We start from the raw sequence: 27,500 nt of genomic DNA, 5'->3' as shown, positions 1-27,500 counted from the left end.
TCAGGTGTCCGTCTGTGTGTCCGTCTGTGTCTGTCCGTCTGTGTCTGTGTGTCCGTCTGTCTGTGTGTCCGTCTGTCTGTGTGTCCGTCTGTCTGTGTGTCCGTCTGTCTGTGTGTCCGTCTGTCTGTGTCTGCCTGTGTGTCTGTCTGCGTGTCCGTCTGCGTGTCTGTGTCCGTCTGTGTGTCCGTCTGTGTGTCCGTGTCCGTCTGTGTGTCTGTCTGTCCGTCTGTGTGTCCGTCTGTCTGTCTGTCTGTGTCCGTCTGTGTGTGTCCGTCTGTGTGTGTCTGTGTGTCCGTCTGTTTTCTACAAGAAGTGAAACTCTTACTGAACACTTTACACTGAACACTTTACACCCACGACACTGAACACTGAGGACACAACATTGAGGACACTGAACACTGAGGACACAACATTGAGGACACTGAACACTGAGGACACTGACCATTTTACACAGAACACTGAGGACTTTACACTGAGGACACTGAACACTTTACACTGAACACGTTACACTGAGGTCACTGAACACTTTACACTGAGGACACTGAACACTTTACACTGAGGACACTGAACACTTTACACTGAGGACACTGAACACTGAGGTCACTGAACACTTTACACTGAGGACACTGAACACTTTACACTGAGGTCACTGAACACTTTACACTGAGGACACTGAACACTTTACACTGAGGACACTGAACACTTTACACTGAGGACACTGAACACTTTACACTGAGGACACTGAACACTTTACACTGAGGACACTGAACACTTTACACTGAGGACACTGAACACTTTACACTGAGGACACTGAACACTGAGGACACTGAACACTTTACACTGAGGACACTGAACACTTTACACTGAGGACACTGAACACTTTACACTGAGGACACTGAACACTTTACACTGAGGACACTGAACACTTTACACTGAGGTCACCGCCTGACGGTCACCGGGACAGAAACACACACTGACCTGCTGGAGCAGCGGCTTGTGTCCCGCCGCCAGGTGAGAGACCAGTCTGTGAGCAGAGACAGGAAGCTGTGTGTGTGTGACATCACACCGGTTACACAGCAGCAACACACCGCGGTTCAGTGACCGGACACAGCGGGAGAGGACGCGCGCCGCCATCTTTACCGTCACACAATGCAACTCAACACACACTGGGTTCTTCTTCTGTGGTGTTTAAAGAGGGTTTCAGCACTGACACCTAGCGAGCTGGAGAATTAAACTACATATCTATATTACATCTATTACATATATACTTATATAAATGTACATTATGATTATAAATTAACACATCATTAATAAATAACATTTAACATTTATAACGGCTCAGTATTAACCATTACACTGTTATGTTACTCATCTACATTAGCTTCAGAAATGTTAAAACAATTATTCAGTAAGACTTTTATTATATTTATATTAAAATAAATCTACCTTATTTACACACGTGGGCATTGAGTCTGAAAAGCTGCTGTGAGTCACACAGAGGATTCATGGCTATGTTAATTACAGTAAACTCTATGGGGCTCAGTGTTACAGGAGAAGCTCATTATTTATTACATTAGCGCTTTATTGTGTATTTATATTCATGTATGGATGAGACACAAGTCATCTCTGATCTGTACATTAAATCCTGAGGAATGATCTTGTTATACAGCCTCTTTATTCTGTGCAGCTTGTCATGTTACAAACACCACCTGGTCTTACTAATACACTCTCACTCATCTTCTACCGCTTATCTGAACTTCTCGGGTCACGGGGAGCCTGTGCCTATCTCAGGCATCATCGGGCTTCGATGCAGGATACACCCTGGACGGAGTGCCAACCCATTACAGGGCACACACACACTCATTCACTCACACACACACACTACGGACAATTTTCCAGAGATGCCAATCAACCTACCATGCATGTCTTTGGACCGGGGGAGGAAACCGGAGTACCCGGAGGAAACCCCCGAGGCACGGGGAGAACATGCAAACTCCACACACAAGGTGGAGGTGGGAATCGAACCCCGACCCTGGAGGCGTACGTGCTAACCACTAAGCCACTAACCCTTACTAATACAATATATAAATGCATAAAAACCCTGACAAAATCCATCACACAGAAAAAGGTGTTAAAATGTCCCTCTAAAAGTAATATTTTATTTTGCAAGTAAAATGTAACCTTTACAGAGTTTTACTGATAAAGAACATGTTGGGTTTCACATGTATGTGTTTTATTTAACACAAATCTATCTAGTCTTAGGTTATAAACATTTATTAAATAATGTGCTTTACCTAAACACACTCATCTCCTAATATCAGTAGTACTGAACTGATAAATATGAACGTCCCCGTTCAGGTAACCTGTAAGGAGTGTGTTTGGCCCCGCCCACCGTGCCAGGCGGCACCATTCAACAGACTCATTTGCATACACACAGGCCACGCCCCCTGTGAGGTTCCATATAGTCAGACCTGATTGGAAAACACCCACAAGTGCAGATTCACACACATCAGCGTCTACCAACCTGGGAGCAGAGTGAGAGAAACATTTCATTTAACATCCATCACATTGTCCTTTATTTCACACTCAACATCTCATCTGTTTTATTCTTTTTATACACTATTGTCCTGTATTCTAGCTTTTAACTAGTCACTACGATAAACTGTTGCTTTAGCATTAACTGTTTGTTTTCATTGTTCCTTACAGAGAAGCTTTGATTTGTAAACTTACGTCTCTCATTAATTGACAGTAACAGTGATGTTAATCAGTAATGTTTGGAGTGACATGATGATAAATTCACAATCTGAAGTGACACAATTCACAGTTCACCAAATTAAAATGAATGTTTTTTTTAAGGTGTATCAGTTATATTAGTCCAGGAAAACGTTACCGCTCTGAGGGAGATGATGGGGAGGTGATGCTGCTCAGACTGAAATATTTTCCTGTGAGAGGATTTATGGCAATCAGAGTAAATAATGTGCAACCAGTTTCTTCATGGCATGAACTCGCCTGCTGTAGTAACACACACAGCACACCCTGAGAGAGAGGGAGAGGGGGAGAGAGGGAGAGAAAGAGAGGGAAAGAGTGGGGGAGAGAGAGAGACTTTATCACTCCACTTCAGAACTCACTAGTGCTGATCTGAAACTTCTGGATCGAAATCCAAAAGTTTGTAGCATCACATAAATGGTGTGATTTGGGCTCTACTCCCCTACCCTGTAGGAATATCCTCTCAGACAGGTTGCCGTGGAAACACTCTCCGTCAGACGAACTGTCTGAAGCAACTGGCCGGATTTCATGTTCCTGAGGTTTACAAAAAAAAATTGTAAGTGTATAAAAACTGATTTTCACCAGAAGAACAGGACTGGGATTAGAAGCAGAATTTCTCACCATATGAGGAAACTCCTGTGTTCTGTCCAACCAATCAGAGCATCTGTTTCCCTCTCCACCATGACCAGGGTTTGAATGGGTTCATAAGTAGGGACCAGGGACAGAGTCTCTGCAATCCTGCAAAGAGGAAACAGCCATGTGTGTGTGTGTGTGTGTGTGTGTGGAGTGTGTGTGTGTGTGTGTATGGAGTGTGTGTGCGTGTGTGTGCGTGTGTGTGTGTGGTGTGTGTGTGGTGTGTGTGTGTGTGTGTTTGTGTGTGGTGTGTGTGGTGTGTTTGTGCGCGTGTGTGTGGTGTGTGGTGTGTGTGTATGTATGTGTGTGGTGTGTGTTGTGTGTTAGCATTACCTGCCATCCTGAGAAAGTGTAAACACCTGGACATTTTGATGAGCTCCCTTAGCAGAACAACACGTCACCCTGTGATCCGACACAGCGAGTACAGCCTGCAGAGCTCCTTTATACAGCTCAAACTGAGAGAACTCACTGTCTGTAAATTGGCAGTACAGTATCCTACATCAACACACACACACACACACACACACACACACACACACAGAGTTCTGATTAATCAGAGAGTCTGGTATAATTTATATAACACTAGTAACATGAAATAAACATAAAATGGAAAATAAAATCAGAGTAGATGTACAGTGTATATACAATCTCCAATAGATGTACAGATCTGTGGTGGTCTGTCAGTCTGTCTATATCGCCATGTTAATGTGTATCTGTCTGTCTGCACAGACCTGTCTGTCTGTCTGTCTGTCTGTGTGTAAAAATGTTTATGAGCTTTGGTCTGTCTACAAGCATCAATATGGCTGTGTGTGCACATGTGTGTCTCTGTGTGTCTGTGCTTGTGTTTGTGTATGTGTGTGTACTCATGTGTGTGTTTGTGTGTGTGTATGTGAGTGTCTGTGCTTGTGTGTGTATGCGTGAGTGTGTGTGTCTGTGCTCCTGTGTATGTGTCTGTGCTCGTGTGTGTGTGTTGGTGTGTGTTACCTTGCCTCTGTGATCTCCAGCCTCCCCAAACACACACACAGCAGAGCTGAAGAGTCAGGAATCCCCTGAAGAGAGATCACCGACTGCACAAAAACACATTCAGAGATTAGAGATGAGGTGGATTTTTCTCCACAAAATATTGCTTCATATCCTTAAAAAAGTGAACGAATATCTGTAATAAAAGCGTTATTTAACTCAGCAAATCAAAACAAAAATAAATTAAAGATACATTAAAACAATGGCGTCGCTACGTACAATTTAAGAGAGAAATGGCCATAAATATTGACATTAGAGTTGTGTGTGTGTTTTACTTGTGTAAAGGTCCAAGTGTACAGACGTCTCCACTGCTGGTCTCCATCATTCTGCTTCCAAACACACACACTCCACTCTCCGGCCACACACACAAGCCAATCAGAAGATGACCACCGCAATAAACACACATCCAACACGCACCCTCCATCCAGCGCCTGAAGACGGAGACGAATAACACTTTAATAACACTCCAAGTTCCCGACATACACACTGTATTATCTGTAATCAGCTCTGTGTTTTATTGGATTTTGTTAAGGACTCTGCTAAAGACTTTATTACCTTCAGTGTATGAGTTTTCCGGAGAGATCCACTGGATGTTTGACTGGTTTGAACTAAATCCAAAGATAAAGTAACCTCGCTATCTTCTCTCTGATTGGCTGCAACACCAGGAAGTGCTGAGGTCTCATTGTTTAACACGTTGCCAATATCTAGACACTGTGACGTTCTGCTTATTGAATGAAATTCCAGGTCAGAGATGGAGTGAAGTTCATCAGCATCTTCATTTTGAGAATGAGTAAAAACTATTTGAGGCTGGCTCTCAGTTTGCTGACCTTCTGCATTTCTTTCTTGTGCTATGAGTTTCACCTCCATCTCACCTTTTACATCAGAAATGCCACACTCTGGTATCTCCACTTCAGACTTTATCACTGGTTCAGGTGTCTCAACGTCCATTTTAGAGCCATCAGAACTATAACTCTTGCTGTAAGTATGCTCACACCCCTGTAGCTGCACTTGAGGGCTTATTAAAAGGTCGCTCGCTTCTGTGTTAATGTTTTCACATGTTCCGTTATTCTGTTCCTCCTCAGATTGTTTTGAAGCATCATCCTGATCAGGAGGCGAAGGCATGGAGATGAAATGTGTGAGCTGTGAGGAAGGAGACACGGTTAACAGGTTAGGGGTCACTCCCAGAGAGATGAGAGAGGTATTGTGATCACTCTGGGTCAGTGATGTCAAGGACATGCTAAGGTTTAGCATTAAACTCCTGCTAGCGGAGAGTGTTAGAGGATCATTTGACGTGATTTGCTCCGTGTGTTTTTCAGCTTCTCTGTTCTGCTGTGTTTCTGTTTGGTTTGTGGCAGATCTGTGTAAAAGACCTACAGGTTCTTGCATCTTATCCAGAGTTTGGCTTGTAATCTCACTTACTGACTGGTTGGTGTTCTCCACCTCCACCTGTGACTGCGCAGTAAACATCAAAGGAAGACGACTTTCTAACGAAGCACCGTGTGGTAATGAGTCCAAAACAACTTTCTTATTATCCCCCTGTCCACCTTCAGGATTGTTCGTGCTCCTGTTCTTTCTGAACCGTGTGCCGTACGTGAGCGTGTTAAAGTTGGGGCAGGATGAGCAAAGTCGCTCCAGTTTCAGCTGGCCAAACTCATCGTCAGGAAGGTGAAAGTCTTGCACGTCAAATATCGTTAGCAGACCGCTGAGGTTTTGGAAATCTTTTGTTCTCAGAGCCTGCGTGAGAGACGTTAATGAGGTCAGGAGTTGAGACGAACCTGGAAATAAAGTTACACATGTTAGAAAGACATATACAATTTATTTCACAATGAGAACAAATGTGTGGATGTGTGGATGGATGGATGGATGGATGGATGGATGGATGGATAGATAGATAGTAGCTTTAAGCCTTAAAGAAGTTACCAAAGCTTGTAGACATTTGAGAACGAGACACACCGGTCCGTTCGCACTTCTTCCTGAAAATTGGATAGACTTGTGAATCTGTGGAGAGCTCACAGTTGAGTTGAGACTCCTTAGCAGGGTCTGAGTTGGGTTTGGTTGATCGTGTTGGCTCCGACTCTTCCTGCGGAAGGGAAGACTGGGATATGACGAGGGATTCGGACTGACCAGACAGATCAGACTCACGGTCTCTCTTGCGTCCTCGCCGCCCTCTTTGACCACGTCTTCTACTGACACTTTTTTCAGGTTTTTCAGACAAAGTCTGTGAGGCAACACGACCTCTGCTTGCCCTTCGTCTGCCCCGCCCGTTTGAAAGCTGACTCTGGATCACAGCATTCAGATCCACAGAGCTGTGAGCCGACGCCATTCTCCTGGTGGTACGAACGTAATACTCAACGGGAAATGGCAAACCTTCAATTAGGGTGCAGGATGTTAAGAAATCTGAGCTTTCTGGACTTTTCTCTGCATTGTAAATGGAGCAGGACTGACTAGATGTTTCATTAGATGGGATGGAATGATCACTGGAGGTTGATGGGGAGTTTCTTACAGCTGACTGATCAGCAGGAGGGTTGTGAGTTTCTAACAACTTCGTTAGAGGTGATTGGTTGACAGAAAAACTCTCTGTTACTAATTGTTCATTTTCTGGTGTCAAGTTTTCTACATCTTTTTCCAAAGCGTCCTTCAACATTTCTGTCTGCTCGCTACACTCCTCCTTCTGACTTCTTTCCTCTTCGGTCTGTCCTTTCGTCATGTCCTTCTCCTCGGGGATCCACTCATGCTCACTCTCTATCTGTCTTTGCTCTTCCTGCCACATCTCCCCCGTTCCCTCCCTTGTCTTGTCTTGACGCTCTTCAGTATCAGACTCTCTCTCCCTGATCTGCAGACGCAGAAGGCTGCACTTGGAGCGGAGACGATGAGACCGAGATGGGCTTCGTTTACACGTCTGGGTGGAAAACGGAGAGACGGCAGGTAAATGGAAATGAACTCTAGCTGAGGGGAAACAAAACACATACAGCTATCATCATCATCATCATCACCTTCGTCATTATAAAATATGGACCATTAAGTTAAAAATACTATATGGAAACACATAACAGAGAGCGTTACAATTCATTTAATTATTTAAACAAGCCAATTTTAATAACACATATGAGACAGTTCATGTTTCTTGAATCAAAAAATTAGTAAAATATCCACTGTATGTTAAAACAATGAACAGTAAGTTAGCCTGAAGTGTGTAATATCTGATAAACAATCTTTATTCTTAACTTCATAAATAAAGTATACAGAAAGTGCTGAAATATGCAGTTTTATTATTAATATTTATGAGGACACTTACTGGTGTCTGAAGAAACACTGCAGTTAGAAAGCTGCTCCAGGGAGGAAGAAGAGCTTTGTTCCAACATGACAGAGGTGTTGATGTGCAGCAGTCGCTTCTGCTCGGAGATTCTGCTCTGGACATGCTTACGTACCACCTCCCTCCGCTCAGCACGCTAACACACAAACACACAGAATTACACATATTTACAACTTTCAGTAAACACTTCATCATGGCCGGGATCGGAGCTGGGATCAGTCCTACATTGTGTGTGAAAATCAATCCACAGCAAAAGGCCATTAACACAGGCTACCATACACACACACTCTCATACACCATACACACACTCTCTCATACACCATACAAACACACACCCTACACACACACACCATACACATACACTCTCACACATACACACCTTACACCCCATATACACAATTATATATACTTACTCTCATATACACTCTGTTATACACACTCATACACTCTTGTATACACTCATATACGCACACATTCTCATACACACACATACACTCTCATATACACTCATAAATACAATCATATATACTTATACACTCATATACACTCTCATATACATTCTGTCATATACACTCATACACTCTCGTATACTCTCATACACTCACATACACTCTCAATTATACTCATACACTCTCATACACTCTCATATACTCTCATATACACTCAAGCACAATCATATATACTTATACACTCATATAGTGATGTGACATACGGCTAAGTATGGCAGCACACAGGGAGCAGTTGGGGGGGTTCGGTGCCTTGCTCAAGGGCACCTCAGTCGTGGTATTGCCGGCACGAGACTCGAACCCACAACCTTAGGGTTAGGAGTCAGACTCTCTAACCATTAGGCCACAACTCCCCACACTCATATACTCATACATTCTCATATACAAACACTCTCTCATATACACGGTCATACTCAGTCATACACACTCATATACACTCTCATACACACTGATACACTCACATACACACTGATACACACACATACACACATGCCTGTAATCTCTGGGCCGTTCTGTCATACTCTTTCTGCAGCAGCTCCAGTCGCCTCTTCAGCTGTAAGAAAGCAGAAATAATAAATCTAAAAGTGGTGTAAATCTAAATGTGGTGTAAATCTAAAAGTGGTGTAAATCTAAATGTGGTGTAAATCTAAATGTGGTGTAAATCTAAAAGTGGTGTAAATCTAAATGTGGTGTAAATCTAAAAGTGGTGTAAATCTAAAGATGAGTTAACACGTATATATAATACACTGACCAGGTCATTTACTTTAACTACAGATTATAACACAGTCATTCAGGAGGGCATGTAAACAGCTCAGATCAACAATAATTTTGCCTATTTCTACACCATTCTGATACAGTATATGTTTGCATAATTATGGCTGATGATGTTTCATAAAATTGTACAACTATGATTCGAATCTCATAATTGACCGATTCAATGAACCGACTCATTCGCGTACGACTCGCCACTAACTGTCAGAATCTTCAGGGGGAAAATATCTTATTAATTTGTAAAAAGACGAAGTTTAAAGCACTCACTTCTTCTTTATCTTGGCTCGTTAGACTTTCCTGTGACATTGTGGTCAGTAAAGGTGTAGTGCACTACAGCACGTGACCAGTTCTGAGGTAAACTTTCACTAGCTAAGTGCTAACTACACGTTTAAACACGTTTAGTGTAAGATAAACAAACATATACCTATCTGACAATGCTGTCCTACCTAAGCTTAATTACACATTGGGTTAAAGCTATAATTCAGTTTATAATAATATTGTAAATTAGTTATAAATCTGTGAAGTTCTTCATAAACAGATGACAAATTTCCCGCGACTGAAGACGGCAGGCAAAAGTAATCGATAACTAAATGTCGAGACGTGAGGAAAAGTGTTGTTCATGTTTAGTCGATTTTCGATGTATTTTATAATTTATATTATCTTTAAATTTTATAACAAGATATTTCTATAACTGCATGTACATATTTTTTTTGCTATTTGATCATCACATGGAAATGTATTTGCATGTAATGGAGCGGTTATCGTGCTCGATGCATGATGTCTGACTCTGTGAAGAAAAATATCCATTTTTATCTCAAACATTATTAAGGCAAATAAGCACAACAATAAATTATATATTCCTGAGGAAAGAAGAAATACTTATTAAATGTGTGTTATTTTATATTTGATATAGCTAGTAACTCATAACAAGTTTAAAGCAATGTTTTTATTCAGTAACAGCACATAACCATATAGAGACAATTTATACATTATACAATAAATGAATTAAATTATTACAGAAAAACATGCTAAAGTTCCTTTCTGATTAAGAATCAATTTACAAACAAAACATATTTAATGAACAAATGACTCTGGTAACTGTTTATTAATAGGTTTATTAAAATAGACCAAGAATTAAAACTGTACAGCTTCCTTTTAATAACAAACAAATCCGATCAAATCAGACATTTTTTAGTGTAATATTTACTTGTGACATTTTGCTAAAATGCTAAAAGGTTCATTTTTTACACCCAGATGAACCACACAGTGTCAGGTGATCATTACATATACATTTCTGTCATTTAGCACACACCCTTATCCAGAGTGACTTACATTTGATTTCAATTTATACAACTGGGCAATTGAGGGTTAAGGGCCTTGCTCAGGGGCCCAGCAGTGGCAGCTTGGTGGACCTGAGATTCTAACTCATGACCTTCAGATTAGTAGTCCAACACCTTAACCACTAAGCTATCACATCCCAGAAGAATGATCATGAATCCGATATTTTAGATATGATGCTGTTAAGGTGCGATAAATCAAAGTGATTATCAGGAATGATTCCTCACATTCTATTGGATATGAGGTTCAAGTTCTCTCAGTTTCCTTAGTTCTGACCTGCAATTAAATTCTGCAAAAATGAAAGAAAAACCAAGCAGTGAATGTTGTTTTATCTTCTCCTGACATCTTCTTTTCCCACACCCAAAGCAACATGAGTGACTTGTGAAAAGCCCCACCTCTGATTTACTCAGACTCCACCACACAGTATTTGCTGTTATCAGGGACGTCTTGAGTGACGATAAGCACAAAGAGAGACCTGATTGGGGCAGGAAAATGTTAGTCAGTTGTTTCCCTGCACTTATATGTCAATATTTCTAGATGTCATCTAGTCTTTGCAGAAATTGTTTGGTTTGTTCCTCAGAATAATGCTCAAATTCAGAACATTTCATGAGCTGCCGGTCGTCTGAACTGTTAATCTCGTGTTCATTAGGTTACAGACTTAAAGATGAAGGTCTTCACATGTCGGAAGATGCTGGTAGAATTATATATTAGTGATCCTAAGTTTAGTGATGAGATTTACGGTCACTGTTATAGATTTAACTACATAATGTGCCTGTGTTGGCGGATCTAAAGTTAATATTAATGCAAAATAAGCATATTTATTGTATTGAGGTGATTACTGTAGGTGATGTGAGCAGTTATGCAGACTAACGTCATGCTGAACACTGTTGAATGAACCAAAGCCCAAGAATCAAAGTTGTTTTTGTTTTTTTTATCAGTCAGAGGTCTGGCTATTCAGCTTCAGTTGAATGTGACATTACTTAGATGTCTATTTAACATAAACATGTATGGAAGGAGTCTCCAGTACAACATTCATTCATCTTCTACCGCTTATCCGAACTTCTCGGGTCAGGGGGAGCCTATGCCTATCTCAGGCGTCATCGGGCATCGAGGCAGGATACACCCTGGACGGAGTGCCAACCCATCACAGGGCACACACACACTCTCATTCACTCACACACTATGGACAATTTTCCAGAGATGCCAATCAACCTACCATGGCTGTCTTTGGACCGGGGGAGGAAACCGGAGTACCTGGAGGAAACCCCCGAGGCACGGGGAGAACATGCAAACTCCACACACACAAGGTGGAGGTGGGAATCGAACCCCCAACCCTGGAGGTGTGAAGCAGACATGCTAAAAACTAAGCCACCGTGCCCCCTCCCGTACAACATGATTATTTTTAGAAGGAGCTGTTGAGGGATTGGATGTTTATAGCTAATATACTGGGAAGTTGTCTTGCTAGTTTCAACATATGAAACAAATAATAATAATAATAATAATAATAATAATAATAATCAGAGATGGGGACTTGAGTCATATTACTTGACTGGAGTCAGACTTAAGTTTGAGACTTGAGACTTGCTTGGCAAATATTAAAAAAGACTCGACTTGACTTTGATTTGACATTCATGACTTGAGACTTACTTGTGACTCGCACATGTGTGACTTACTCCCACATCTAATAATAATAATAATAATAATAATAATAATAATAATAATCTTTAGCACGTGCTCAGGACTTTTAATAGGAAGTACAACGGCACCATCTAATCCCAGGATCCTTCGCTGTACTCGCTTGGAATTTAAAATTAGGTGAACCAATCAGAAACGACGGTAACGCGAGAGCCAATCAGAGGCGGCGCTAACGAACAGGACAGAATTTAAAAAAGATGCAGTAGTCAGTGTGTGTGTTGGGCGTCAGGGAGAAGAACACTAGTGTTATTGTGGGGCACGTTTATTAGTTTTTATTTTAATATAAATACAGGTGGAGTTATGTTCGTGTAGGTCTTCATGGTGTGTATTTGTTCAGATAACAGCGTTTCAGTTGGGGTTTTTATTTAAATTCGGACATCATCTGTGTCGCTTTATTTATACTATAAGTTTGTTTAAACTGAGAGAAGAACAATGAGCGCTGGTATGGCGAAGGTGGTGAAGCCTTCATCACAAGTTGACCCCAAGTCAGCTCCTCTGAAGGAGATCCCAGACATCCTGGTGGACCCACGGACCATGAAGCGCTACACGAGAGGACGCTTCCTGGGTAAAGGTGGTTTCGCCAAGTGTTACGAGATCACAGACATGGACACTAAGGAGGTGTTCGCTGGGAAAGTCGTGCCCAAGTCACTGCTGATGAAACCGCACCAGAAGGAGAAGATGAGCACGGAGATCGCCATCCACAAGAGCCTGGACAACCCGCACGTCGTCGGCTTCCACGGCTTCTTCGAGGACGACGACTTCGTGTTCGTGGTGTTGGAGATCTGCAGGAGAAGGGTGAGGGCTCCTCTAAACACCTTATTAAACACCTAGTGCACAGCTCCTCTAAACACCTAGTGCACTAGATCACAGCTCCTACCTCTAAACACCTAGTGCACTAGATCACAGCTCCTACCTCTAAACACCTAGTGCACTAGATCACAGCTCCTACCTCTAAACACCTAGTGCACTAGATCACAGCTCTTGCATCTAAACACCTTAATAAACACCTAGTGCACTAGATCTCCTCATCTACAGACATGTGGGGTATTAAACCACCCGTATTTCTGTGAAAATGCATCATGTCCACTCAGCTTTTCCCTGTTAGCATCTTCATTAGCCACACTAGCTTTTCCTGTTAGCAGCCAACGGTCGAACTCCCCAGTCACAGCTAGGCTGCTGACGCTAAACACCAAACAACGTAAATAAAGTCATTATTATTTACCTGCAGTGTTTATTTATTTACCCCCTAAAGTAAACTAACCAGTTTTTATTGTGTTCTTCTGTCAATCTGGACAAAGTTTAAAACTTTCTTGCACCGGCGTCTGTGGAGTTTAAACGGCCGGATGTGACGTCACCAGCGCTGTGGTTTGAATAAAGACGTATAAAAATATAATTTTTCTGGAGAAAAGCCGTGTTTCATATCATTTAAAAAAGAAATGGAACTTTATTGATTCTGTAAGATTGTCTTTAAAGCAAAAGGCACTGAAAACATTAATGATCTATTTTATTATTAATTCCCCCCTTAGCATACTTTGTATTTGTTATTGTCAAGTTTGTTAATTTGTCTGTTGCTCAATAAATAATAATTAAATAAAAAAATACTACTAATAAAAAATAAACTAAATCGTTTTTACTTTTTCCCCCATAATTTTTTTTACCTCTTATCTAATTTAAAGATATTTATTTTAATGTAAAATTTGACAAACTGTTTTGTTGACGTCATATCAGTTTTATTAGTGTTTTATTTTAGTGTTAAGTCCTTTAATTTATTTAGTGTTTGTCGATTTGATCCTTTTTCTATCTGTAAGCTTTTTTTTTTGGTAATAAAAACCAATAAATAATAAAATAATGACCCACTGATCCACGTTGTGATCTGATTTTTATTTTCTGTTTGTACTTTCAGTCCCTTCTGGAGCTGCACAAGCGCAGGAAGGCTGTGACTGAACCTGAGGCCAGATACTTTGTGCGTCAGACCATCCAGGGTGTCCACTACCTCCACAACAACAGGGTCATCCACCGGGACCTCAAACTGGGAAACCTGTTCCTGAACGATGACATGGAGGTTAAGATTGGTGAGCAACCTTAATGTTAGTCCTGTGATCTGTAAGCAAGCGTCCTGTAGGTCTGTAGATGGGCATCGACTGATGCACCAATCAGCACTTAACCAAAAAGCCAGTAGGAAATGACATCAAGGAAGTATGAGCAAAAAAAGTTATCAGAAGTTGTGAAATACAGTCCTATAACCCTCTTGTTTCTCAGGTGACTTCGGTTTGGCCACCAAGATCGAGTTTGATGGCGAGAGGAAGAAGACACTGTGTGGAACTCCTAACTACATCGCCCCCGAGGTGCTGTGCAAGAAAGGTCACAGTTTTGAGGTGGATGTCTGGTCACTGGGCTGCATTCTGTACGTACTGCTAACAGCGCTGTCTCCTGACTGAATTGTTTAGATGGTTGATCGTGAGCTGGTTTCTGATTAAAACCCGTCCTATCTTAGGTACACGCTGCTGGTAGGGAAGCCGCCGTTTGAGACGTCATGTCTGAAGGAGACGTACGTCCGCATCAAAAAGAACGAGTACACCATTCCCAGGGTGAGCAACATGGATGTGCTTTAATGAACATATTGTAGGGTATTTGGGTTTCTGTTTAATTTACATGTTGAGATTCTTTTCTCTTTTTATTGGATTGATTGAAACGTCCCCCACTCTCTCTGCAGCACATTAACCCCGTAGCTACGGCACTAATCCGGCGGATGCTGCACGCTGACCCCACGCTCCGCCCCTCTGTCGCCGACCTGCTGTCAGACGAGTTCTTCACCTCGGGTTATGTTCCACTGAGACTCCCAACGTCCTGCCTCACTGTCCCACCGAGGTTCTCTATCGCCCCCTCCAGTCTGGAGGCTGGTCTGCACCGAAAACCTCTCTCTGCTTTCAATAAAGGTATACACACACACAGGCTTGCTCCTGCTTATTGAGTGTAACACACTCTGATTTTTAAGCCTGACGTGGACTCTGAGCATGTTCTTGTGATTAAATGACAGAAACTGACAGTCCAATCGAGAAAATGGGAAAGGTGGAGCAGCCGCTGAAAGACGAGAACCTGCAAAGGTCAGAATTTGACAGGTTTCTGCATTTCCTTTTATTTTTTTTGCTCAGCACCCCTTCTGTTTTCCTCAGAGTTCCAGAACTCAGTAAATGTTCCTCTCCAACTAATCCTAACCTGGTTCTCCTGTTTCAGAGACGGATCAGAACAGCCTGACTGTCACCTGGTCGACATGCTGCAACAGTTGACCAGCTTAAACGCAGCCAGACCGTCTGAGAGGGAGTTCGTACGGCAAGGTAACGTCTTCAAAGTGTCTTACACAGCTGTAGGACTTGGATCTGAGTGTGTAGGCTGAACTCATGACCTTTCTTGTCCAACAGAGGAAGCGGAGGACCCGGCCTGCATCCCCATCTTCTGGATCAGCAAATGGGTCGATTACTCTGATAAATATGGCCTAGGTACAACATGCGCGCGCGCACACACACACACACACGCGCGCACACACACACACACTGTAGCCTTCAGCTGAACACTGAAGCTCCCTGGAGCTTTTCTTATTGATTCGGAGCAGAATTGATTTTCATGCTGCTCGTCGTTAAAGGAGCCAAAAGGCCAATAAGCGTCTAGTAAAGAGTCACACAACAAGTAGTGAAGTGATGAATGATATTGCACAGAATATTGAGCCCCACCATGAGCATGTTCCCCTCTGAATAAAGAACACCAGCTTGTTTATTTGTGCTCAGTTCAATTCTGAACTCTTTGTAAACCTCGGAGCGTCTTCTCCTCACCGCAGGATACCAGTTGTCTGATAACAGTGTCGGCGTTTTGTTCAATGACTCCACTCGCTTGATCATGTACGAAGACGGAGACAGTCTGCAGTATATCGACCGCGGCGGGGCGGAGTCTTACCTCAGCGTGAGCTCCTACCCTTCTGCTCTCTCCAAGAAGGTATGCTGTTAGTGAGGTGGTGTGAGGTGATCATTTTACACCGAGTGTCCTGTAACAGCACGCGTTTGTTATTTATTCCTTACTGAATTCAGCACCTAAAGCCCTGTATGTTCTTTAAGAGATGTTTGTTCCACCCCTCTGTGCTTTAGATCACACTCATGAAGTATTTCAGGAACTACATGAGCGAGCACTTGTTGAAGGCAGGTGCTAACATCACGCCGCGTGACGGAGACGAGCTCACGCGCCTGCCTTACCTGCGCCACTGGTTCCGCACCAAGAGCGCCATCGTGCTCCACCTGAGCAACGGCACGGTGCAGATCAACTTCTTCCAGGTTTGTACTGCTGTCACACTGGAAGGACAAATCTACACAAGCGTGTCACGTGTGTTCGTTTCATTCACGGGGGTCATGTAGTTAAGGGCCGTTTGAAAGAAGAACCGAATGTATGATCCAACTCACCCCAAGTCACTGCTGATTTAATTTGTCTCTATTCGTTCCCAATGTTGATGTTATATATTGTTTGAAAGCTTAGACTCTCAGGATTATATTAATCCCACACAAAGCATATGATTTATAGCAGTCAGTAAAATGTAATCAAGTTGATAGTCACCTGAACTAGGTGGCGCTAGTCCAGTTGTTTACTTACCTTTAAACTCTTCCCTTTCTTCACTGAGGTAATATTTTCCAAAACAATTTGTTTTGGAAATTTTTCATATTTTTCATAAATCCCCAAGAGTCTAAGGAAATGGAATATCTAAGCCTTTTAATCCAAAACGCTTTGCTCGCCTCACAATAATTACGCTTCTGACCGAAAACTGTAAACAATAGTTCACTTCCGTCCTTTCTTTCGGCTCTCACTTCTCATGGGAGGCTTATAAACCTACACTGAGGTGTCAGATTTGTAGTCTATCGAATCAAACCAGCAAAACAACAATGCACAGACATGTCTGTAGAGAAAAAATCATATAAAATCCATTTTTAAGTCTTTTGACTTCAAACTTTTTCTGGTGAAAGCTATGACATGTGGCTATGACCCTGAGTTGTTGTTTAGCTCCTGATTTGTTTTACAGCAGTGTATTTTTAATAGAACCGCCCTGACACTTGTATCAGAAACTAGAGATTGTCTTCTTTCCAATGAGACCAGGCTCACCTCTGTGGGGCAAAGTATATGGGAGCTGTGCCACTTAGTTGGGTACGTCATGTAGGTGAAGATCATGAAATCTAGGCCGCTCGCGAAGATGTGCATCGATTCAGTAGAGTTTTGATTTCTAATGAAGAATTTCAGAACTTTTTTTTTTCCTGTTTTTGTCCGAGGTTTTTACTACATGTTAATTGTGTAATGTTCGGTTTTGTTGGTCTCATGTGATGTGTTTCTCCCTCGTGGTTGTAGGACCACACCAAGCTGATCGTGTGTCCCCTCATGGGTGCTGTGACTTACATTAACGAGCGACGTGAATTCTGCACCTATAAGATGAGTCTGATCGAGGAGTTCGGCTGCTGTAAGGAGCTCGCCTCACGCCTGCGCTACGCCCGCAGCATGGTGGAGAAACTTCTGGCCTCTAAAACCACCGTATCCTCCGTCCGCTAACACACCACACCGGACTGTGTGCTTGCAGACACTCGGCCTTTCCAAACTGTACACTTTCCCCTCTGTCCTCTGTCTGTCTCTTCGTCTGGTGAGGAGGGAAAGCTCGAACACGTTCCTCGTCTGCTGTATCATGTAAATTCTTTTCTCTGTTTAAATGTTTTCCTTGAATTTTTTTTCTAATGTTTCTCTTTTTCATCTGTCTTTTTATAAAAGTTTTTATGGCTCTACTTGAGATCACCACAAGTTAAATGATATTAAACTGAGTGTATTCAATTTAATAAAGCTATAAAGCTCTTTTTTGGTGAAATAGCTGCTGAATTTTGATGTTATTTTAAGCTTGAATGTGTTTAACACTCGGTCTTTAGCTAGTGCTTATGTTACTGTTACAGCCATAAACACCGTCTTCTAAAACCCCACACATCTAAATGTTTGGAAATGAGCAATAAACACGTAGCTTAGCAATGAACACTTAGCAATAAACACTTAGCAGTGAACACTTAGCTTAGCAATAATGCTGCTATATTTTAGCCACAGCTGACTTTGGGTTCTTGTGAAAGAAGAACTAAATTAACCCCAGGAACTAAAATGGGTCCCGTATGAGATGTCTTTTGTGGAGTTAACTTGTATTTAAACTATTTTATAAATACTTAAATATATCTGCTGGCTGAAGTGAGTTTATTTTTTACCACCAACGAAATCCCAGAATCAAAATCAAGAACATGTCGTCGACCATAAAGACTTCAAAGATGGTAAGATTTATTTTCCAGCAAGAAGAAATCTCTCCATGGCATTGATGATGATGATGATGATGATAAAAAAAACTTCATGTAACTGAGATAAACCCAGAGTGATGTAAACACCGGTGACTTACAGCCAACTCTCCTTCCCTTTCTGTAGAAAGTCTTGACTGTAAGAGGAAGCTTCTAGACTTCAGGTTGTTTAAAATCTGTAGAACTTTAACTCTTGTGATTCTTACTGTGAGGGATTTGTAGAGAACGCAGTGGAAGGACAAACTGAACATCTACATCTTGGTATATGTAGCTTTTAAAACTTGACCAAGTGTTTCCTGTAACAACTTGCTTGTAAAAATGCTTAAACAAAAATCGATAAAAAATACTGAGCAATTTTAATATCTGCACATGAAGTTCTGAGATGTTTAAAAATAAGTTAAGACTATATGAAAACCATGTGTGTTAGCTACAGTGTCTTGTTAAAGAACTTTTCATGTTTGTGCCAGTTAATAAAATGTAACCGTAGCGGTGAGCTACGTTTAACCCCAACAGGACGCTCACATCACCATGCTTCACACCTCCAGGTCGTAACACCACAGGATGTAGAAACGTTCAGGGGAGTAAATACTTATGCAAGAAACTGGAAATGATGCAGTTTATCTGTTAGACCAACAGGAAACAAAATCTCCTAGAGGTGCACTGTGCAGATCTGGATTTAAAGTAAAGGTTTGTGAATGTTTTTAGAAGCTTGAAGTTTGTGCAGTGAAGTATGGTCGGAGCTCCATGTGATCAGAGCTCCACATGGTCAGAACTCCATGTGGTCAGAGCTCCACATGATCAGAACTCCACATGAGCAGAACTGTGCTGTCTCTCACCTCGTGGAGCGCTGGGGATCACCATCGTAACACAACTCATTTACTCTGTTCGCACCGAGCCGCTCTTACTCTTCTTTAATAAAATGGGGTGCGAATGGTTTCCTGGTCAAATGGAGCTTAAAAATCCAACCGGATTTATAACGTGTGTGAACATGATGAAATTCATTCAGTATTAAATTACCAAGTGTGTTCATGACACAATTAGCCACGCCCACAACGTAAAAGAGCTTCTACTAATCTCACCACTGCAGCATGTCAAACATCACACTCACACCTTCCTTTTACAGGGTGCCATTACTTTAGTCCTGATTCCAGCTCATCTTGTTTATTTTTTTATAAATGTATGGACTTGGTTTCCTTTAAAACAGTGTGTGTGAAATACTGAAGTAAACGTTATGAACCTATCAGCGTAGACTAAATAAATAAAATGCTATAAACTGATGGATGGAGGTTTGTGTAGATGTAAAAACCTGGAGACGGATTTACAGCTGGATTTTTTTGTGTCCAGTTTGACCTTACAGTCGAGGTTTTGGTCTAGCACTGATTTAAACATCAGGGATTTAGGGTTTAAACCCTCAGAGATCCGTTTCCATGGTGATTAGGGTGGAGGAACACAGCACACACTCCTGTTAAACAACAACAGCAGCTGAAGCTACATATTGTTCACTTCATAGCTCATTAAGGCTTAATAACGTCACCCGATCCACTGCACCAGTAGTTCATGGATCAGGAATCAGGACTGTCGTATAAAAAAAATACTAAAAAGCCGGACGCTGGTCACATCAGCAGCTCCACAGGAAACAACGGCGCTAAAACTTTTGCCTGGAAGTCTTCTGGCTCCACGACTCAGGACACAGTGTCATTACACCGAAGTCCTCACGTTGTGTTCTGCTTCACATCTGCTTCACCTGCAGCACGTGTGGGGATGACTTCAGTGTGTGTGTGTTAGTTGTGGTAATAAGGGTGGAACGGTCTCTCAGAAGCGCAGATGCTCAGCGCAGTGTGTGTGTGCAGCAGTAACCGCGGGAAACGGGAGGTGAAATACGCCACAAAGCCTTCTGGGACTTCACCGAGCGCCGCCTGAACCTCAGCTGGGAGTTCATGATAATGATGTTTCTGAAAAACACACACAGACACACAAAGACACACAAACACAAACAAACACAGACACGCACACAGACAGACACACACACAGACACACACACACACACACACACCGAGACACACACACAGAGACACACACACAGACACACACACAGACACACACACACAGAGACACACACACACACATACATACACACACATACACACACACACAGTACACACACACACACACACACACACACTAATTGGTTAAGGTCACTAACTGAAATCACATCTGTTTCATTAGACATGAAATGAGATAAAATGGCATTCAGGTGATTTACATATTATATATAAAATAATAATAATTATTACAGTAATAATAAAATGATATAATAGGTAAATAATAATTCTATAAAGTTGTTATATATTTAATTATTAGTGGCCAAGCACCGAAGTCAATGTATTATTTATAAAATACTGTTTAATAATAAAGAAAAGATTAAAGAATAATATTTTTAACTAGATTATGTTTAAAAAAAAGCGCTAATATTAAACCATGTGGAACATCACACACTGATCAGTTCTCATAATACAAGCAATAAAACACTCACTTTGTTTCTCATGGCTCTGAGCAGGTCTCGGACTGAGTTCCCTTTATACGTGCGGAATCTCCTCAGATCTGACAGACAGAACAGAGAAGCGGAGATAAAGTGTATATACACACATACACACACACACATACACACACACACACACACGGATGATGAACTGCTCGTGTCAGAACCCGATGTCCTCTCAGTCACTGGCTCATCGGGGTGATGGTGTTACGGATCACAGTGAAATTATGTGGAATACATTCGGTGTTAGACTTAGTCTTAATATTCACAGACATGTTTGATTTAAAAGGTGGTGTGGAAAACATGGCTGCAGTTCCACTAACCGGCCTGTAGGGGCGCTGAGATGTGCATTCTCCAGTTGGTTCTGACCACCGGTCGACTCGACGTCTCTAAACGAACCACAATAAGGCTCTCTGCTGGCTCCTTTTCAATACGATCACTGACATCCTACAGCACAAGCACACACACACACACACACACACACACACACACACACACACACACACACACACACACACACACACACACACACACAAGGAATCAGTACATGTATATAACAGAATGTTGATTGATTTTCTGTTGATTTTTATCACATTCAGTTCACATTGTGAAATAAATACAGTATTTTTTTACTCTACAAACTTACAAACCTGAAAGAATTGCAGTTGTTTTTCCGGCCTCCAAAAAAACGGATGTTTTAGTACGGAGGCGGTGGAGGGGCGGGACTCCGGATCTGCACTGATCATCATCTCAATCAAATCTCTGGCAATGACGTCCTCTAAAGTCATACACACACATAAAATATTTTTAAAGCAGAATCCAGTTTAAAGAAGAAAGCAAACTTTATTCCTACTACAAACGTTTCTCTCACCTACACAAAGCTCAAACTTTATTCCTACTACAAACGTTTCTCTCACCTACACAAAGCTCAAACTTTATTCCTACTACAAACGTTTCTCTCACCTACACAAAGCTCAAACTTTATTCAGATGAAAATAAGAAACGTTCCTACATTTGACTCCAGAGTTTGTATAAGTGTAAAGGAACCTCGAGCTTCAGTTGAGCTTCACACCAACCGCATTCTGTCAGTTCATATTAATGACTCAATTCATCCATAAACCAAGTTAAATAAATCGATAAATAAATAGATGAATAGGACAAAAGTAATGGCACCCTATAAAAGAACACCAGCACAGGAGGTGGTCTTTCAGTGTCCAGACATCATTCTGTTGTTATGCTTCTCTCTTCTCTCTGCTTTGTAAATGTGGCTAAATCTGAACGTTCCATCAACGTGGGGCAAGTCATGGCCTAATGGTTAGAGAGTCTGATTCGTAACCCAAAGGTTGTGGGTTCGAGTCTCGGGCCGGCCACGACTGAGGTGCCCTTGAGCAAGGCATCGAACACCCCAACTGCTCCCCGGGAGCCACAGCATAAATGGCTGCCCACTGCTGCGGGTGTGTGTTCACGGTGTGTGTGTTCACTGCTGTGTGTGTTGACTTTGAATGGGTCAAATGCAGGGAACAAATTCTGAGTATGGGTCACCGTACTTAGCCGTATGTTACGTCACTATCATTCATTAACATGCTAGTCCGTGGTGTTATAGAAGAGGAACAAACGTGATACGTAAAGTTTAAATAATATGTTAAATCGCACACACACACACACAAACACACACACACACACACACACACACACACACACACGTGCGCACCGTGTATATCCTCCATGAAGTTCTCCAGACTGTAGGCTCCACAGAGTATGTTAGCTTGGCGACGTAACGTGTCCCCGAACGGATGCTGTCCTCTCGATACGACGTAATAAAACAAACAGCCTGCTGAGAAAATGTCCACTGCACTCGTCTATACAACACACACACACACACACACAAAACGCCACACGGACAAAGATTATAACTATAACATTCTTTCCTCCGTGTTCACATTAAGACACACAGAGTTACACAGCTGTAGGTAAGATGGTGTGATGGACTGTTACTATGGCAACGTTGTAACAGCACATCAAAGTGTTATCACTTTTATACCAAATCAACCGGTCAACAATCATCTGGGAATAAAAGAACATATGATATATTTTACTCTGAACAGATAGTGAAAAGTTACAGCTTCATCTCTGGCACCGGAGACTCCTTCCTTAAATAAATAAATAAATCTCTCTTTACAGAAAATGTCTCCATGTTAAATCCTTTCGAGGAGGATTTCTCCTGACCAATCAGATTCAAGAGTTGATTAGAGCTGTGGTATAAAGCTGATTATTATTAGTATCCTAACGTACAGGGTTTCCCCTCCCGTCACCCAGGAGTAATTCCGGAGCGATCCAGCCTTCTGTTCCCGGGATTCCGGAGCGCAGGCTGAAACTATGCCGGCCGTCTGGAAGTTTTTTACACAATCCGAAATCGGAGATCACGGCTCGCACTCGCCCGAGAGCTCCGGGCGTCGAGAGGAGGATATTACGAGGCTTCAAGTCTCTATGAACTGATAAATGCAAGAGAAAGATATAAAAGAGTTTATAAATGTACACAAATGTTTATAATGCTACCTAAAGTAACAGGAAATCACATCAAGCAGCATCACATCAAACAGCATTGTGTCTGAACTCAACATTAATGTTTTCTCAAGAATGTCAACTTTATTTCAATTAATATTTTAGCCTCATTTCATGTTCTAAAGGGAGGAACTTTAACAAACACTGTCTGTCTGTCTGTCTGCCTGTTTGTCTGCCCGTCGGTCTGTGTGTCTGTCTGCCCATTTGTTTGTCTGTCTGTCTGCCTGTCTGTTTGTCTGTCTGTCTGTTTGCTCATCTGTCTGTCTGTCTGTCTGTCTGTCTGTCTGTCTGTCTGTCTGTCTGTCTGCCCGTTTGTTTGTCTGCCCGTCGGTCTGTCTGCACATTTGTTTATCTGTCTGTCTGCCTGTCTGTTTGCTCATCTGTCTGCCCGTCGGTCTGTCTGCCCATTTGTTTGCCTGTCTGTCTGCATGCCCGTCTGTTTGTCTGCCTGTCGGTCTGTCTGCCCATTTGTTTGTCTGTCTATCTGCCTGTCTGTCTGCCCATCTGTTTGTCTGCCTGTCTGTTTGCTCATCTGTCTGTCTATCTGTCTGTCTGTCTGCCCGTCTGTTTGTCTGCCCGTCTGTTTGTCTGCCCGTCGGTCTGTCTGCCCATTTGTTTGTCTGTCTGTCTGCCCATCTGTTTGTCTGTCTGTTTGTCTGTCTGCTCATCTGTCTGCCCATCTGTTTGTCTGTCTGTCTGTCTGTTTGTCAGTCTGCCCGTCAGTCTGTCTGTCTGTCTCGTCTGCACGTCTGTCTGTCTACACCAGCAGTACAAGCATCAGGAATATTCGTCTGGATCCTGTTGCTACTGATACGGTCGCCATGACGCCGGAAGCTCACCGATGTTGAGGGAGTGAAGATGATGGAGTCCACACATCGTCTGCTCCAGCAGAGTCACAGGGTCCAGTTGTGAATTTAGACAGCTCAGGTCCTCAACATACTACAAACAAACACATGCATGCAAGACTTTTACCCCAAGAGCAGTTTTACATTCTCGCCTAAAATGGATTTGATCAGAATTATGTCTCGATAGAAAAATGTCTAACGTTAGAATTATTACAGTTTTATTTTAAATACTAAATGAAAAATGTCAGGATATATTTAGAACCCGGGTTGGGACAAAACTACACACAGTGGAGAAAGTGAAAGGGGGTGAATACTTATGCAAGCCATTATTAACTTCACTTCATCACACTAAGCTGAGCTGCAGTAATTTGTATACACACACACACACACACACACACACACACACACACCTGCTGTAAGGTAGCAGCACACAGCTCGATGGCGATGTAGATGAACTGGCGGTCTCGCTCTGTGCAGAAATAACGGATGACGTTAGGATGTTCATCTGATTCACGCAGCAACTGAACCTCACGCTCAGCAAACTCCACACACTCAGGTAGGATACGCTTGACTGCGACATGTCGCCCATCAAAGTGACCTCTTTACACACACACACACACAAACACGCACAGAACAACCAGAAGGTTTATTATTATTCCTCTTTGTTACACTAACATTGCTGTATCTAAACATTCCTTTCCTGTCTGTACATGTCTCTGTAAATGAGCTGTTGCTATGGAAACAAGTGCATTAACATATTATCGCTATAATACAAGTGTATTAACTGTATTATTAATATATACTCTTTTGTGTGTTGTGACAAACACCAAACAGGATCCAGGATCTCACCTGAAGACAAACGTTCCCTCTGTACCGTGTCCCAGGACTTCAGTAGGGATGAAGGAAATCTTACCCACTTCCATCACATCAGGCTTCATGGCTGAAATGTATATAAAACTTTTTAAATCTGGAAAAAAATGACTGTTCTGTGAGGAACGGCACTTTAGATCAATATGAACGTTCCACATGGAGCTACTGTTTGACCCACACGAAGTGAATGATAAAGATGAGTGTGCTGACTTTATAACAAACATCACCAGGAGCTTCTCACCCTCAGACTCTCCTGATAGATTAGACGTAGTCTTTATGACGGAGTCCTGAGTGTCTGAGCGAGGCCGGGTTTGATTGGACGAGACCGAGCTGCTGTGGTCTGACTGACTGCCGTCGCTGTGAGTTGACGATGAAGCGATGATGTCATTTCCTGTGGGCAAAACCTGACTTGTCTGACTGGTGTTATCTATTAAAGGTCGTGACTTCATCATTTCTTCTGATCTCTGCATTTTTATGTTGTGCTGGTGAAAAACAAACAGATATAATACGGTGCTGCTCTTAGGCCAAAAATACAAAGGTACAGGATATGTCTGTAAATGATGATGATGATGATGATGCAGCTGGAGGTGTCCCCCTGGCCACAGGATATCTTTTAAAATACCAAAAGAAAAAGAAACTTACGCGCTTGTAGGTGAACAAGAAAGCTAGCAGTGTGGCAAGCAGCAGTGTGACCAGGAATGAGGTGACAGGGTCAGAGGTCAAAGAGGCAGGCAACGTTGTGTAGGAACGTTCATGTGTTAATGGAGGCATCTACACACAAGATACCAAACAATCAAGTGTTTGTACAAAATATATACAGCATCAGCTGGATAAAGACTACAGTATATTAAATCATGTTAAAACTGAACCCACTGGAGGAGCTCCTGGTCTGTATGAGGAGGAGGAACCTCGAGGAGGGATGATGTCACCAGAACGTTGCAGGTTCTCTGGGAAGTCTCTTAGCATGGTGGTGTGGGCTACAGGGGGAACTTCATGATGACCTACATACACACACACACACACACCCACACACACACACACACACAAGCCCTAACATTAAGTACAAATCTGTTGCATTCACAGTTTGTGTTGTTAATGAACCCCTGTGAGGATTGTGATCTTGTGGTGGTGAAGAGGTTCGTGAACCCCAGGAGCAACATCAACATCATTATAAGTTCTCTCTCACACACTCTCTCTCACACACTCTCTCTCACACACTCTCTCTCACACACAGGTACAATAGCACAAGTTCTACAAACACAATTCTTTTTTCCTTGACAAAATTCACCAAAAATGGGATCCGAACCTATCAGCAGCCACTGGTTCTGCAGTGGGTTGGTGCTTCCTGGTGGAACCTTGACGTCAGTGCTGGGTGTGATCTCACACTCGCTCCGCCCATTCCCCACCGTCACGCCCGTCGTGGTTGGCCCTTCGATACGTGCCAGTCTGAGGCTGTGAGGCTGCCAGGGGGAAAATGTCAGAGGTCAAAAGGTCACAATGTAATGAATGACGACAGATGAGAGAGGAACTCACCACTACAGCGACTCCTTCATGGACGAGAGAGGTGGAGGCGTACAGGTGAGAGTTCATTTTCCCCACATACAGAGAGGGACTGGAGAAAAACACACACGTTTCATGGCTACAGAGCAGATTAACACAGACGTCCTCCATCTCTTACACTGTGTGTGCAGGACTTACACAAGCTGTGTCTTGGTGCTGTGCTGCTCCTGTGTAAACTGGTAGGTCCACCTCATGGGGTGTGAGTGTGTATTATGTGCCATGAATGTGAGATATCGCAGTGTTTCCGTAGCGACGGTGAGGTGAGGCACTCGCCGCAGACCGTCCTGAATCCACAGGTAGACTCCGGCTACAGGGGACTCAAACTTCTGCATCCACAGCATGTCACCTGAGTCGCGGTCCACCGTCACCACCAGACCATCACTACTCGAGACAAAGTGGGACATCTCTGTGTTCCACACACACACACACACACACACACACACACACACACACACACACACACACACACACACACAGGGGCTTAAAATGATGTAGTTACACTTTAATGCATGTGTATAGATGGAACTTACTGTAATCGTATTTTTGGTCATCGTACAGTGGAGCTGAATAATCATTATAGGTCGCGTTCCAGCGCAGCTCCTGAGTCTTGGTGTCAAACATGGTGATCATGTACTCTAAATAAAACAACACAACTTTTATAGTCTGTCCAGTCTCACACACACTCGCACGCATGCGCGCGCACACACACACACACACACACACTCACACTCACAGACT

General features: G+C 42.5%; 4 protein-coding genes across 5 annotated transcripts in view; 1 reads left to right on the top strand and 3 right to left on the bottom strand.

The window, feature by feature from the left end:
* The window catches only part of ndufab1a (NADH:ubiquinone oxidoreductase subunit AB1a), a 2,740-nt gene extending 1,562 nt beyond the window's left edge, over positions 1-1,178 (bottom strand). Inside the window, exon 1 of the mRNA XM_027142806.2 lies at positions 979-1,178. Within this exon, the coding sequence (XP_026998607.2) occupies positions 979-1,134 (156 nt within the window). The 5' untranslated portion in view covers positions 1,135-1,178. The remainder of the gene's footprint in view (positions 1-978) is intronic.
* A 961-nt stretch (positions 1,179-2,139) lies between these two features.
* palb2 (partner and localizer of BRCA2) lies at positions 2,140-9,598 on the bottom strand. 2 transcript variants are annotated; one of them, XM_027142708.2, is made up of 12 exons: positions 9,277-9,598; positions 8,732-8,791; positions 7,715-7,868; positions 6,340-7,365; positions 4,975-6,194; positions 4,695-4,850; positions 4,384-4,466; positions 3,733-3,894; positions 3,388-3,504; positions 3,213-3,300; positions 2,891-3,036; positions 2,140-2,524 (listed from the first exon to the last, which is right to left on the bottom strand). In XM_027142708.2, the coding sequence occupies exons 1-12, from the start codon at positions 9,313-9,315 to the stop codon at positions 2,305-2,307; spliced, it is 3,471 nt and encodes a 1,156-aa protein (XP_026998509.2). In that variant the 5' UTR covers positions 9,316-9,598; the 3' UTR covers positions 2,140-2,304. The 2 variants fall into 2 exon arrangements, with proteins under 2 accessions (XP_026998509.2, XP_047658690.1); XM_047802734.1 differs by having other exon boundaries at positions 6,340-7,318; positions 9,277-9,411.
* A 2,627-nt stretch (positions 9,599-12,225) lies between these two features.
* Positions 12,226-17,925, top strand: plk1 (polo-like kinase 1 (Drosophila)). Its single transcript, XM_047802827.1, has 11 exons — positions 12,226-12,837; positions 13,946-14,114; positions 14,302-14,446; positions 14,537-14,630; positions 14,756-14,978; positions 15,080-15,146; positions 15,277-15,377; positions 15,462-15,539; positions 15,875-16,029; positions 16,179-16,361; positions 17,419-17,925. Exons 1-11 carry the CDS (start codon positions 12,475-12,477, stop codon positions 17,614-17,616), a joined length of 1,776 nt encoding a protein of 591 aa, XP_047658783.1. The 5' UTR covers positions 12,226-12,474; the 3' UTR covers positions 17,617-17,925.
* A 425-nt stretch (positions 17,926-18,350) lies between these two features.
* The window catches only part of ern2 (endoplasmic reticulum to nucleus signaling 2), a 16,836-nt gene continuing 7,686 nt past the window's right edge, over positions 18,351-27,500 (bottom strand). Inside the window, exons 7-22 of the mRNA XM_027142910.2 lie at positions 27,293-27,397; positions 26,901-27,168; positions 26,736-26,814; positions 26,509-26,662; positions 26,076-26,203; positions 25,845-25,973; positions 25,444-25,684; positions 25,182-25,272; positions 24,743-24,932; positions 24,327-24,426; positions 23,218-23,417; positions 22,637-22,784; positions 21,576-21,703; positions 21,249-21,372; positions 20,920-20,987; positions 18,351-20,338 (exon numbers count right to left, since the gene is read on the bottom strand). Of these exons, the coding sequence (XP_026998711.2) occupies positions 20,168-20,338; positions 20,920-20,987; positions 21,249-21,372; positions 21,576-21,703; positions 22,637-22,784; positions 23,218-23,417; positions 24,327-24,426; positions 24,743-24,932; positions 25,182-25,272; positions 25,444-25,684; positions 25,845-25,973; positions 26,076-26,203; positions 26,509-26,662; positions 26,736-26,814; positions 26,901-27,168; positions 27,293-27,397 (2,324 nt within the window). The 3' untranslated portion in view covers positions 18,351-20,167. The remainder of the gene's footprint in view (positions 20,339-20,919; positions 20,988-21,248; positions 21,373-21,575; positions 21,704-22,636; positions 22,785-23,217; positions 23,418-24,326; positions 24,427-24,742; positions 24,933-25,181; positions 25,273-25,443; positions 25,685-25,844; positions 25,974-26,075; positions 26,204-26,508; positions 26,663-26,735; positions 26,815-26,900; positions 27,169-27,292; positions 27,398-27,500) is intronic.

The sequence above is a fragment of the Tachysurus fulvidraco genome, chromosome 18 (assembly GCF_022655615.1).
Source record: "Tachysurus fulvidraco isolate hzauxx_2018 chromosome 18, HZAU_PFXX_2.0, whole genome shotgun sequence".
NCBI classification, from domain to species: Eukaryota; Metazoa; Chordata; class Actinopteri; order Siluriformes; family Bagridae; genus Tachysurus; species Tachysurus fulvidraco.
Note: the sequence above shows the minus strand (reverse complement) of the source record. Positions and strands in the feature narration are given on the sequence as shown.

What these genes read in the sequence shown, in the direction of transcription:
- palb2 (XM_027142708.2), bottom strand. Translation starts at nt 9,315, where the DNA reads ATGTCACAGGAAAGTCTAACGAGCCAAGATAAAGAAGAA. An exon ending in GAACGGCCCAGAGATTACAG is followed by an intron (nt 7,869 to 8,731) that starts GCATGTGTGTAT and finishes TTTGTGTGTTAG; the next exon opens with CGTGCTGAGCGGAGGGAGGT. An exon ending in GGAAAACTCATACACTGAAG is followed by an intron (nt 4,851 to 4,974) that starts GTAATAAAGTCT and finishes CTCCGTCTTCAG; the next exon opens with GCGCTGGATGGAGGGTGCGT.
- plk1 (XM_047802827.1), top strand. Translation starts at nt 12,475, where the DNA reads ATGAGCGCTGGTATGGCGAAGGTGGTGAAGCCTTCATCACAAGTTGAC. An exon ending in TGGAGATCTGCAGGAGAAGG is followed by an intron (nt 12,838 to 13,945) that starts GTGAGGGCTCCT and finishes TTGTACTTTCAG; the next exon opens with TCCCTTCTGGAGCTGCACAA. An exon ending in TGCAGATCAACTTCTTCCAG is followed by an intron (nt 16,362 to 17,418) that starts GTTTGTACTGCT and finishes TCGTGGTTGTAG; the next exon opens with GACCACACCAAGCTGATCGT.